Source organism: Balaenoptera borealis, assembly GCF_965194805.1.
Source record: "Balaenoptera borealis genome assembly, chromosome: 8".
Lineage (NCBI taxonomy): Eukaryota > Metazoa > Chordata > Mammalia > Artiodactyla > Balaenopteridae > Balaenoptera > Balaenoptera borealis.
In genome coordinates, this window is record NC_138865.1 from 103,290,668 (window position 1) to 103,303,244 (window position 12,577).

Sequence of the window (12,577 nt, forward strand, 5' to 3'; positions counted from 1 at the left end):
GCCTCAGTTTCCTCTTTTAGAAAATTCTGTGATCTCTGTCTTGACTACTTCACAGGGTTGCTGTGAAGATGAGATTCCACAAAGGAACATGTGCGCCATTTCAAGGCTCTGTGTTGATGACAGGCATGGAGCTGGTGAAGATGGTGCCATGTCGTGAAGTGGGAGCGGAGGGCTTGGATTCTAGAGTCACATGTATTCAAATCCAAGGTCTGCCACCTAGGGGCCGCGTCCTTCCCATCCTTGGGTCTCAGTCCTCAAGTGTGGAATGGGGATAAGTGTGCCTATCTGGCAGGTGATTGTGAAGATTAAATGATATAAAAAATGTAAAGTGCTTACAACTGTGAGTTGCAAACTTGAGTAAGCGCTCAAGAAATTGTTGCTATTATTATTATTTTTTATCTCTCACTATGTCTTAAATGCTGTAGGTGCCAGACTTGCGCTTTTGTGGACGATGTAGTTCATTAACAGTTAATGTTTATTCATTCTGCATCAGACCTCAGTTACTCCAGCACCGTGGGGTATATTTATGTGAATAAAGTTTCTAGTCTGATGTCTCTGAACTTCAGTACCGGAAGATAGCCTAGCAGGGAAGTTAAGCACAAGCTGGTTGGTGACTTTGGGCCGGGTGCTCACCCTCTCTGTTCCTCCTCATCTATTAAGGGGGCACGTGATAATAGGGAGATGAATTGAGGTGATGTGTGCAAAGCACAAGGCCTGGTTCATAGTGTGGTCCATAGTAAGGGCTCCATCATCTGATGATGGCTTTTCTTCAGCTGCTGCATACTGTTTTCTACCTGTGTCTATTTGTATGAGTTTTTACTTACTTTATTCAAATCTATATCCTTACTGATTTTGGTTGGTTGGTTCTGTCAGCGACCAAGGGAGGAAACTCTCCAGCTAGGATTGTAGATTTTCTGTTTCTCCTTTTACTTTTGACAAAGTTTTTTTTTTTTTTAATTACATAGTTAAAAAAATTGAGATGTAATTAACATACCATAAAATTCACCATTTTAAAGTATAAAATTCAGTGGTTTTTAGTATATTCACAAGATTGCACAAACATCACCACTGTTTAATTTTAGAACATTTTCATCACCTCTTCCCCCCACAAAATCCCCCTACCCATTTGTAGTCACCCCGTTACTCCCTCTCCCCAGCCCCTGACAATCACTGGTCTACTTTATCTCTCTGGATTTTCCCATTCTGGACATTTCATAAATGGAATCATGCAGTTTGTGGCCTTTTATGTCTGGCTTTTTCACATAACATAATGTTTTCAAGATTCATCCATATTGTAGCATGTATCAATACTTTATCCCTTTTTAATGGTTGGATAATATTCCATTGCACGGATAGAGCAGATTTTTTCTATCCATTCATCCAGCTGGGTTATTCATCAAATCTACTTTTTGGCTATTATGAATAATGCTGCTATGAACAACTGTGTACAAGTTTTTGTGTGAACGTATATTTTAATTCACTTCTGACAAGTTTTGCTCTGTTAGTCCATGCATACAAATTTAGAATTATTAGAACTGCCTGATGGTTTGACCCTTTTATCTTTATGAAATATCCCTCTTTAGTAGATTTTTGCCTTAAAATCTACTTTGTCTGATACATTAGCTTCCTTTTTTTTTTTTTTAATAGATTTTATTTATTTATTTATTTTTGGCTGTGTTGGGTCTTTGTTGCTGCGTGCGGGCTTTCTCTAGTTGCGACTAGCAGGGGCTACTCTTCGTTGCTGTGGGTGGGCTTCTCATTGAGGTGGCTTCTCTTGTTGCAGAGCATGGGCTCTTGGTGCACGGGCTTCAGTAGTTGTGGCTCGTGGGCTCTAGAGTGCAGGCTCAGTAGTTGCGGCGCACAGGCTTAGTTGCTCCACGGCATGTGGGATCTTCCTGGACCAGGGATTGGACCCGTGTCCCCTGCATTGGCAGGTGGATTCTTAACCACTGCGCCACCAGGGAAGCCCCCATTAGCTTTCTTTTGATTGGTGATTACATAGTATATCTGTTCATCCTTTTACCTTCAACTTATCTGCATCCTTATATTTACGGTGCTCTTCTTGTGAATGTATGGGATTAAAAAAATTCAGTCTGTTTTTTAACTGGAGTATTTACTATGCTATGTCTAGTGTGTTTCCTGATATATTAAATAGTTTTGGGCCTAAATGTTCCATCTTACTGTTTACTTTCTATTGGTCCTCCCCTTCTGTGTTCCTTTTTCTGTACTATTTTTGCCTTCTTTTGCATTAAGTTTTTGTGATTTGTATAATTTCTCTTCTAATAGCTTGTGAGGTATGTATTCTTTTCTCTTAGTGGTTACCCTAGATTACAACATGCATCCTGCACTTATTCAATTCTATTATAAGAGGATCCTTCTATCACATTCTGGATAATCCAAAGACCTTAGAACTCTTTCACCTTTCTGTCTGTGGTGGTCTTGTTATCATGGATTTCAATTCTTGCTATATTTTAAACCACAACAGACATTATTGTTAATGCTTTGTATAGTCAGTGTTCATTTAGGTTTATCCACATGTTTACTTTTTATTATTCTTCATTTATTACTTTGTTATTACTCTTTATCCCTTCCTGCATTTCCACACATTGTCTAGAATCATTCACCTACTCCTGAAACTACCTTTGGAATTTTTCTTTAGAATAGTATTATTTATATTTAGAAGTACCTTTAGTATCTTTCTTCCAGTACAGATCTTCTGGTGACAGATTGAGTTTTTGTTTGCTGAGAGGTCTATATTGTGTTTTTATTTTTGAAAGAAGTTTTTGGTAAGTCAAGAATTCTAGAGTACTACAGGTTTTTTGGGTTCTTTTCAACCTTTGGAAGATGTCATTGGCTTTCATTAGTTGTGAAGTCAATTATCAGTCTTGTTGCTGTTCTTAAAATTTTCTCTTTGCTTTGGGTTTCAGTAATTGTATTTTGATGTGCCTAGGTATAACTTTCTTTATATTTATCCTGTTTGGGATTCATAGCACATCTTGAATCTGTGATACAGTATTTTTCATCATAGCTTCTACCCTCTTTTTTCTCATCTCCTTCTGGGACTCTAAGGATATGTGTGTTAAGACCTTGTCACTGTATCTCTAAGACTCTCTGTGTTTTCTGTTCTTTTGGTTCTTCATGACTCAGTCTGAATACTTTTTACTGACTTATCTTCCACTTCATTACCCTTACCCTCAGTTATGTTTACTCAGTTGTTAATCCTTTGAATTGAGTTCTTAATTTCAGCTATTGTAATATTGTCCTATAATTTTTAATTGATTTTTTAAAATAGTGTACAGTTCTCAGATGAAATTATCCATCTTGTCATCTGTTTTCTTCAATATTTTAAAGTCCACATCTGCTGACTCCAATATCTGGCTCTTCTGTAAGTATGTTCCTTTTGCTTTTTTGGTCAGTTGGTGCTATCTTCTGGTATTCCTGGTAATTTTTTATTGAATGCTAGACACTTTTAAAAAATGAAACATTGAAGAGATGTACAAGACTCTGGATATTCCTTCAGAAAGGATTTGCTTTTGCTTCTGAGAAAAGTAAAGTTGGGATAGTTTGACTCTGGGTTTAGTCCTAGTAAGACTTAGTATATTTCTGGTTAGCACTGATTTGCAGGTTCTAGCTCTTCAGAGATTTTAACTGGAAACGTATTTTAAAAACTTTTAACAGCCAATCCTCTTCCTCCAGGGTGAGCCCTCAGCCTCTAAGCTGTGAGTCTACTGAAAGCTCTGCCCAGTTCTTCAGCCTTTTAGACTCTTTTTAGGAGTTGGCAAGTGCCTTGAGGAGGTCAGAAGACCTTGATGTCCATTTCGTGTCTCTGCACTTTCTTCCTCTTGAGGATCTTGGCCCCTCAAGTCCTCACTGCATTGGTAGCTCTTTGACATATTCGGACAGATTCAAGAAAAAGAAACTACAGCCTTTTAAACTGCTCTCAGTAGGAGGATTGGTCTGATACCAGCTGGTTTGCCATAGTCAGAGGTAAGGTCCAGCTGTGGCTTCCATTACTATTTTTATTGTTATTATTTGAAAATCCTCTAAAGAAAGATATCACCCTGAGGCCAAGAGCCCTTTGACAAGTTCATAGGATGTGAACCTCCCCCCATCTTTCTGTGAAGTGGCTTCTAAATGCAGGAGGTGACATTTAAGGAGCATCTTTTATGTGCAAAGCACCTGCTGTATCTGTTGCAGGAAACAGTTCCAAGACATAAGGAACATAGGGTTTTCTGGAGGTTCCCTTGTTTCCTTTCAGCCATTGTTCTTTTAACTTTACCTGCTACATATTTCTAACCTCCTTCTGGATGTGGCCACTTGGATGTCCCATAGACTCCTTTAGCTTGACATAGCCCAAAATGCAATGATCTCCTGTGTGTGCTCAACTTGGCCTCACCACCACCCCCTTCTCAGTTCTCTGCATTGCAAAAGAAGTCAAGAACTTCATTTTGCAGAATCTTCTTCCCTGTATGGTTCTGAGTTAGAATTGGCCAGCTTTACCTGAGATATATTTTGTAACTTGGGGCTCTCGTCTCCATCTTAGGGATGCTGACCTAGTTCATACATATATCACTGTCTGTCCTGATTGCCTAGGCAGCCTCTTTTTGGATGTCTGTATCAGTTAGGGGCCAATCAGAAGACAGAAAGCACACAGTAATTTGAATATAAGAAGTTTAATATAAAGAATTATTAACTTTAACAGGGGGTTGAAATAATGGATTGGTGAATAAGAAGTAAGATCCTGTAAAGAATACAGAAATAACAGGTCTAACGCATAGCCACCACCACAGGGCTGAGATAGAGCCCCCAAGGAAGAGCCCCCCCCCCGCCCCGCTGCATCTCCAGCTGAGATATGGATCTTGGGGAGGACATGGCTGTGGCCCACTGGATGCAGGGAAGTCTCTGAGATGCCATGTTGACAGAATGTTCTAGAAATCTGCCCTCTAAGGTGCTAGAGAAAGCTATCACAGAGAGGTGGCGGCACTACCCCGTTTGTTGGGGGGAAGTCACTGGGAGAAGCTGCTGGCTGCTAAGTGCTGCTGACCACCATATACAGCAGGATCTGGGTGCTGGAGAAGCCATGTGAACTGCCAGAGCCAGATACCCAAGGAGCTACATGTGCTGCTCCCTGCTAAGTGAGCTCCCCAGAACAGAAGGAAAGCCCTTCCTCTTCCAGTATCTCCAGCACCCCCTACTGACGAAGCCTAACATTGCACTAGCTGCCAAGGGAAAAAGATTTAAAGGGCCCAAGTCCAGTTTTGAAGAACAGGCAATGAACTGTCAATTTGGAGCCAAAAGCAATCACTGAATGTCATTCTACCATCATTGTGAAGGCAGCATAACTGGTTGGTTAAGAGTATCAATTCTGGAATCAGGTGTCCTGGGTTCAAGTCTCAGCTCTGCCATTTACTATTAGTGTAATCTTCAGAGACTTACGTAAGTTCTCTGTGTCTCAGTTTCCTAATTTGTAAAACCAGAGTAGTAACAGTACTATCCTTGTTGGGTTATTATGCTAAGTGAGTTGATATTTATAAAGCATTTAGAAGAGTAATATACCAGATTTATACACTGCTGTTATCGTTATTGCTCACACTTCTTCAAATTGCACATCCTTCAAATTGCAGCCAGGATGGGCTTTCCACTGTAGGTGTGAATCTTAATCTATAATAATGTGGTATAAGACATCATCTTCCTTTATTCTCCTCTTCAGTGCTGGGGGCAGACACAGGGAGTGCTAATATATTGTCTTAACAACTCACCGTGTTCATATTGCAAAAACCAGAAATATGGCTATGTCACTTTGTTGCCTAAACATTACCTTCCCTGGCTCCCCATTACCTTCTGGATAGAGTCCAACTTTCTTTTTCTGGATACGAGGCTCTTAAAGCTCTGTCCCCCTCACCTCTCCCAACACCCTGGCTCAGGTTTTCACTTTTGTCTTTCCAAGCATCGAAGTTCACTACTTTATACTCCTACCAGCTTGTGTTTCTGTTTTCCAAATTTGCTTATTCTGTTCCCTCCTTCTGGAATACCATTCCCCTCTCCTCTTTGCTTGGCTAATTCCCTTTCAACTTTCAAAAAACTCAAGCACCATCTCTTCCAGGAAGCCTTCCCCAAATCCCCAAGTTGGTTGCAAAATTCCCCATTGTTATTGTTTCCCAATTCTGGTCTATAAGGTGAAGTGATACGCTTCTGTGCCTGGCTCCCTGGCTAAAGCTGAAGCCACTTGGGGTGTCCTGCGTGTTACGTTTGCATGCTCTGCGTTTTAGCACAAACAGCTTTCTACAACTGCATGGGCTGTGCATTGCACTATAGGGCTGCTGGTTGTAGAGTTGTGCACTACCTGCCCCACTGTTCACTATGACCCTGAGCACCAAATTGAGTCCCACAGTAGGCGAGCAGTATTGTGCCCTCAAGCTCTAGACAGTTATTACAGCATCTATTTACAGCTGCCCATTGCTGACCAGCCTCTCCTAAGTACTTCGTTAGGTTGGTAAGGAGTGACTGAAAGTGTTTTAGAATCAGACCTCATTTCTTAATAAGAGATGCCTAATTCTAATTGTTCTATATTCAAGGGAATCTCAGAAGTAGGGCTGGGAGAGGGGAAAAGAGGAGGGACACAGGCCTAAGATGCAACTAAGGACTTTAATTGGAGGCAGCTCCTCCACAGTGGCTTCTCCGGGAGCTGAAGTGACTCTTGCTGGCGGCACAGGGATGGCTCAGACGTCTTCTCCTCCTCTGGGGAGTTTCCGAATCAGTCTTCATGGCCCCTGTTCACCGCCCCCTTCCTGCCGGAGACCCTCCAGCAGCCGTGCAGCCTCGGAGACCTGCGAGGGGGCTGCCGTCTAGAATGTTCAGGGTCTCCCAATGAGGCATGGCTGGTACGGCCAGCGATCCTGGGAGTAGCGGCTTGGGTTTCTCTTGTGAAATCCTCTTTTGGAAACATGTGAATTCACATCTGAAAGAAGAAAGGGAAAAATCACACTGAGTGAAGGCTTTGCTCTGGGCCTGGGTGGACTGTTCCGGTCGCCTCCATCCCTGGTCATTGTCAGATTCTGGAATACTGTGTGAGCCACGTGGATCCTGGCCTGGGACGCATTGGTACCCCATTGGAGCATTCAGTGACAGCAGGGTGTCTTGCAAAGTGCAGTGGCTGGAAAATAGAAGAATTGGGCCCATGATGGTTCTGACGTTAACACCACTCTCTGCTGGGCCTTTGGAAAGTCCCTTCCCACTGTGGGCCAAAGCCTTCTCTATACAGTGAGAGGTGGGTTTATTTTTTTTTTAACATCTTTATTGGAGTATAATTGCTTTACAATGTTGTGTTAGTTTCTGCTGTATAACAAAGTGAATCAGCTGTACATATACATATATCCCCATATCCCCTCCCTCTTGCGTCTCCCTCCCACCCTCCCTATCCCACCCTTCTAGGTAGTCACAAAGCACCAAGCTGATCTCCCTGTGCTATGCGGCTGCTTCCCACTAGCTAGCTATTTTACATTTGGTAGTGTGTATATGTCAGTGCTACTCTCTCACTTTGTCCCAGCTTACCCTTCCCTCTCCCCGTGTCCTCAGGTCCATAGAGAGGGGGGTTTTTAAACTATGCTCCATGGAGCCCTGTGGGGGGAGGGGAGCTAGGGGGGCTTCCAGACCCTCACCCCCAATTCGAGTAGAGCAGGACCCCTTTGATTTTTTTTTTAAAGCGTTTGTTGTTATAATTAGCTTTTTTTAAAAATTAATTAATTAATTAATTTTAATTTTTGGCTGTGTTGGGTCTTCGTTTCTGTGCGAGGGCTTTCTCTAGTTGCGGCAAGCGGGGGCCACTCTTCATCGCGGTGCGTGGGCCTCTCACTATCGCGGCCTCTCGTTGCGGAGCACAAGCTCCAGACGCGCAGGCTCAGTAGTTGTGGCTCACGGGCCCAGTTGCTCCATGGCATGTGGGATCTTCCCAGACCAGGGCTCGAACCCGTGTCCCCTGCATTGGCAGGCAGATTCTCAACCACTGCGCCACCAGGGAAGCCCCACCCCCTTGATTTTTTATAGAAATTGGACTTTGAAATTTTGTTTGCCAGGAGGGTTTAGCTGTTAGGAGAATTCTGAAGTGACTGGGCTGGATGACGCTCACCTCTCAACAGCCAGCCTAACAGGGTGGTTGTGAGCTGTGTGAGGTCACCTGGGTACAGCGTTGGTGCCCATCAATGGGGCTGCATTTCTCCTTCCTGGATGTGGCTACAGCCCAGGAACCAGAGGCATTTCTCCCCCCACTGGACTACGCTCAATCCACAAGCATTTTCTGGCATGTTTATTTGCCATGTACCTGGTTGAGTTTGGAGGAACAAAAGTGATGTAGGCCCTGCCCTCCTGGAACTTATGGTCTGGTGGCCGAAGCAGACATTAAGCAAACAATCACATGCAATACACATAGAAGACAATGCCACAAGGGCTTAGAAGGAAAGTATGGATATGTGTTCTTTCTTCCCAGACCTCCTGCTCCTCATGTAATTCCCAGCTCAGAGGGTCCTGCAGCCAGGTCTTAGACCCCTGGACTCTGTCCAGTGTGTCCTAGAATGTGACTGCAGCTTCCTGAAGGCAGCAGTCCTGCCACTCCTGTCACCCCACTTAGCTCAATATCAAATTGGGGTTTGGTCATTAGGACAAGGCCCCCTCCCCCAGAAGTTCCTGGTCAGTGTTAGGACCCCAGTTTGGAGCTCACCCTCAAACTCACTGCTGCTGAAATAGGAGGTTCTCTTTTCTGGATGGAGCAGGGATTTTCCCAAAATCACGCGGGACGCTTCATTATCTTGCTTGAGATTTTGTCCGTCAAGCTCATCCTTCTGCAGACCTGGCAGTGGTAATTCCACGTGGTCATGTGGGGAGGCTCAGAGGAGGTACCAGAGGTGAAGGCGTTTTGCCAACTGGAGCAGGGCACATGGACCAGTGGTGATTATTGTGGGGTGGGGAGTACCTGAGTCTGTGTCCTCTAGTCTTCTGAGTTCTCTGCCTCATAAGCAGGCACTGGATTCAAAATATGTATTCTTTTTAAAATATAAAGTTTACTTTTTTCCTGTTTATAAATATAATGCATACCCATTATAGAAAAGCTAGGAAATATTGAAGAATATGAAGTAGGAAAAAATGCCCCAAACACCCCTCCCCTCAGATATGATCACAGTTCCAGTGTTTGCCTATGCATATTTTTACATAGTCCATCACATCCTGTATATTATGCATGCATTTTACTTTGTACCTATCATAAACATTTTTCTCATGTCACTAAATTTTAAGAATTTTATGGATAATTCAGGATTTATTTAACCAATGTTCTATTGTTGGGTGTTTAGACTGCTTTCAAATTTCACTACCATAAATGCCATTGTGATGACCACTGTTGTATATAAGGCTTTGTTTTGACATACTCCTAGGTTCTTAAAAGAATAACATACAATCTTGTCAACAGACTAAGCTGTATTCTGTAATAAATGACTATCCTTTTCTAGCCGCAAACCTTGAACAAATTGCTTCACCTCTCTCTGTCTGTGTTTTCAGACCTGCAAAATGATATATCCATTCTGGATAATCAGGTCCACTTCTTAGAGTTATTACAGAGATTAAATAAGATCACTTTTCTAGTGTGTAAGCTCTGAAACAGTAGGGGACTTATCTGATCACAGCTGGGTCCCTTGTGCCTAGACAGTGCCTTGCATGTAATTGGGGCTCAGTAATTATCATTATTATCATCTTGGAAAAAGGGACTGACATTTTTAAATTTCTTGGTTTTTATTGTGAAATTATTTTCAGGGGAAGTATTTTAAAGGCCCCTGCTATGGATTTCTGGCAAAATATGCCATGAGAATTTTTTTCCTGCCATTGAACTGTCCTGTCTCCTAGTGGGATTGTGCCAGCTGCCTGACCAGCCTCCCTGACCCCACCACTCACTGCCCAACTGTGTATTTGTCAGTCCTAGCTTTGCCTGATCTTGACAATAATGCTTTTTTTTTTTTCTGTCTGAAATTGCTGATTTTGACCCCCAGTCTTCTCCACTATGACCTTTTGTCCTGGATCTTCAAGAAGGATGTAATTACAAACTGAAGGTCAGGATGCCTTCTCTCCCTCTCTCTCTCCTCTTATACATGGTTGCCTTGGAAACTGTGTGTTCCAGATGCTCTGACTAAAGATGAAAAAAGATGTGTAATAGACTTTGCATGAGCAAGAAATACACTTTCGTTTTGTAAATGATTGAGATTTAAAGGCATATTTGTTTTAGCAGCAGAGCCTATCCTATCCTGGCCAATACCTATATATTATAGTTTCCATTTGTTGACCTTTGTTGAATGCCTACCTAGTGCAAGCCCTGTGCTTGGTGCTTCTATATATTCCCTCGTTTAATCCTCCCAGTGATCCTGAAAAGTAATAATACAGTGTGGATATCCCCATTTTACAGGTAGGGACACTGAAGCTCAGAGAGAAAGGGTAAGTGACTTGCCCAATTCTGTGGCAGAGCTGATTGGATCTAACCCCAGCCCCAAAGGCAGGGTTCTTAACTGCTATCTTTATAGTCTTTAGACAAGTGATTCTCAGACTATGATGTATGTTCAGGTTTCCCTGTGGGTCATGTTAAAACGTAGGTTCTGATTCAGTAGGACTGGAGCAGGGTCTGAAAGTGCAGCTTTAACAAGCTCCCAGGTGATGCCGATGTTGCTGATTCATGAATCGCACTTTAAGTTTCAAGATTTTTAAGCTCTATTGTTTATTGATTTGGGTACTTAGCCACCCAATCTTCACCTCATTTTAGGTTGGAATTATTCAATCAAAAGCTGAAGGAAATCTGAGGGTATCTCAGCAGGAAGGGGGATGAGCAAAATGAAGCCTCGAGAGGCCAGGCAGGGTGTTTTCGCCTGGTACCTACCATGCTTTGATGGCTGAAGCTCTTGGGTTTGACTGGGGATCTTGGAGTCATCTGTGGCATTGGGTTCCTCACAGCATTTGCAGCATAAACAGAAGATCTTCGAGGCCAGGTTTTGGTGGGCTGCTGTATGAAAGAAAGGAATGGGGCCTTGGGTTCTGGGGCCTGAATTCCAGATGCCCCGTTGGAAATTTACTGTGATGGGGGTCATACAGGGTCAGCTTCTCCCAAGGTATAATAACACTTCCCTCTCCCAAATCTCTTGTAGCTCCCCACAGCCAGCAGGTCCAAGCCCTTCAGCCTAGGTTGCTCTCTCTTAAGGTCACTATCCCTATTTTATACAAAATTTTCTTACCCATGGAAAGGAGTTGAAGCCCCTATTCTTCCAGCTTTGCTTGCAGGGGTGCCTTACTGAATCAACCGATCTTGAATTTGAGCCCGGTTCCCTGGGCAGGGCTGTTTCCTAAATAAACATAAGACTGTGGATGAAAAGTGCCAGCCCTTTACCTGTGCTCACGCTCCAGGTAGGATCCCACTACAGCAGAATCCCAGCCCATGCAGAAATCCATACAAACATGCTTGACTTCTAAAGAGATCTGTATTCTACCCCATTTCTAGGGGTAGGTTCCTTAACCTTCTCGAGCCTCACTTTTATCATGTGGAAAATGGGAAAAGCAGTGCCTACTTTGCAAAAAGTAAAGGTTTAAACATACGAAAAGTGACCCCTGTGGTGATGGGTACACAAAGTGCCCAGTCAGTGGTCATTGCATTTCCTTTCCCTTCCCTTCATGTAGCTCATTGGCTGCAAACTATTCTAGCTGGTCCAGGTCCCATGAGAACATGGTGATGAAGCACAGTCTTATAGATGTAGGTCCTGGTTCTGCCACCAACTTGCTGTATGGCTTTGAGTAAGTCCATGCTTATCTCTGTGTCTCAGGCTTCTCATCAATAATAAGAGGAAGTTAGGTTAGATGATCTCTTCAAGGATCTTCCTAGTTTGGGTGGTCCAGAATTACAAGGTCTTGTTTTCATCCCAAAGTCCTTTCACTGTGTATCAACTTTTCCAGGTCTCTGAATGCTTCCTGTTCTCCCTTCCCTTTCTTAAAGGGCAAAACCCCCTTGTAGGAAATTCTTCTCACAATACCCAACTCACTATGTGAGTTGTCTCACTCATGGGCATTTGCTTCTCACTTTCTCTACTCTCATACCGTCCAAGCCACCATCAGCTCTTGCCTGAATTATGGCAATAGATTTCGAACTGATCTTCCTGTTTCTTTTACCCTTGATTTCTTAATAATTAATACAAAATCTCTAACTTCCTGCACATAAGCTATTCAATATAGCACAATTTGTATACTGTGGCTAGATACAGCGAGCAGACTAGACACATACGATGTCCCCATTGTGTGGGATCCTTGGACCAAGAGGGGCACTTTCTGGGCCCATTTAGCTTCAATCTCCAATAGTCCTTTGGATCTGCTGTCAAGTGAGTTTTTCATCATAATTTGAACTGTGACATATTTCGCTGAGCTCTCTTTAATGAATTTATTTTCTTAGGATTTATAAACAAATGGAAATTAATATAAGGCGATTAGATCTTTTGTTTTGGAGATGCACCATTTAGCAAATATGCTTGCCATTAATACGCTGATTCTTCTGCTGCTTGCTATAGTT

General features: G+C 42.8%; 1 protein-coding gene across 1 annotated transcript; it reads right to left on the reverse strand.

The window, feature by feature from the left end:
• Positions 1 to 6,631: 6,631 nt before the first annotated feature.
• Positions 6,632 to 12,189, reverse strand: TEX48 (testis expressed 48). Its single transcript, XM_082400638.1, has 3 exons — positions 10,811 to 12,189; positions 8,714 to 8,842; positions 6,632 to 7,105 (listed from the first exon to the last, which is right to left on the reverse strand). The coding sequence occupies exons 1-3, from the start codon at positions 11,112 to 11,114 to the stop codon at positions 6,855 to 6,857; spliced, it is 684 nt and encodes a 227-aa protein (XP_082256764.1). The 5' UTR covers positions 11,115 to 12,189; the 3' UTR covers positions 6,632 to 6,854.
• Between the last annotated feature and the right edge of the window lie 388 nt (positions 12,190 to 12,577).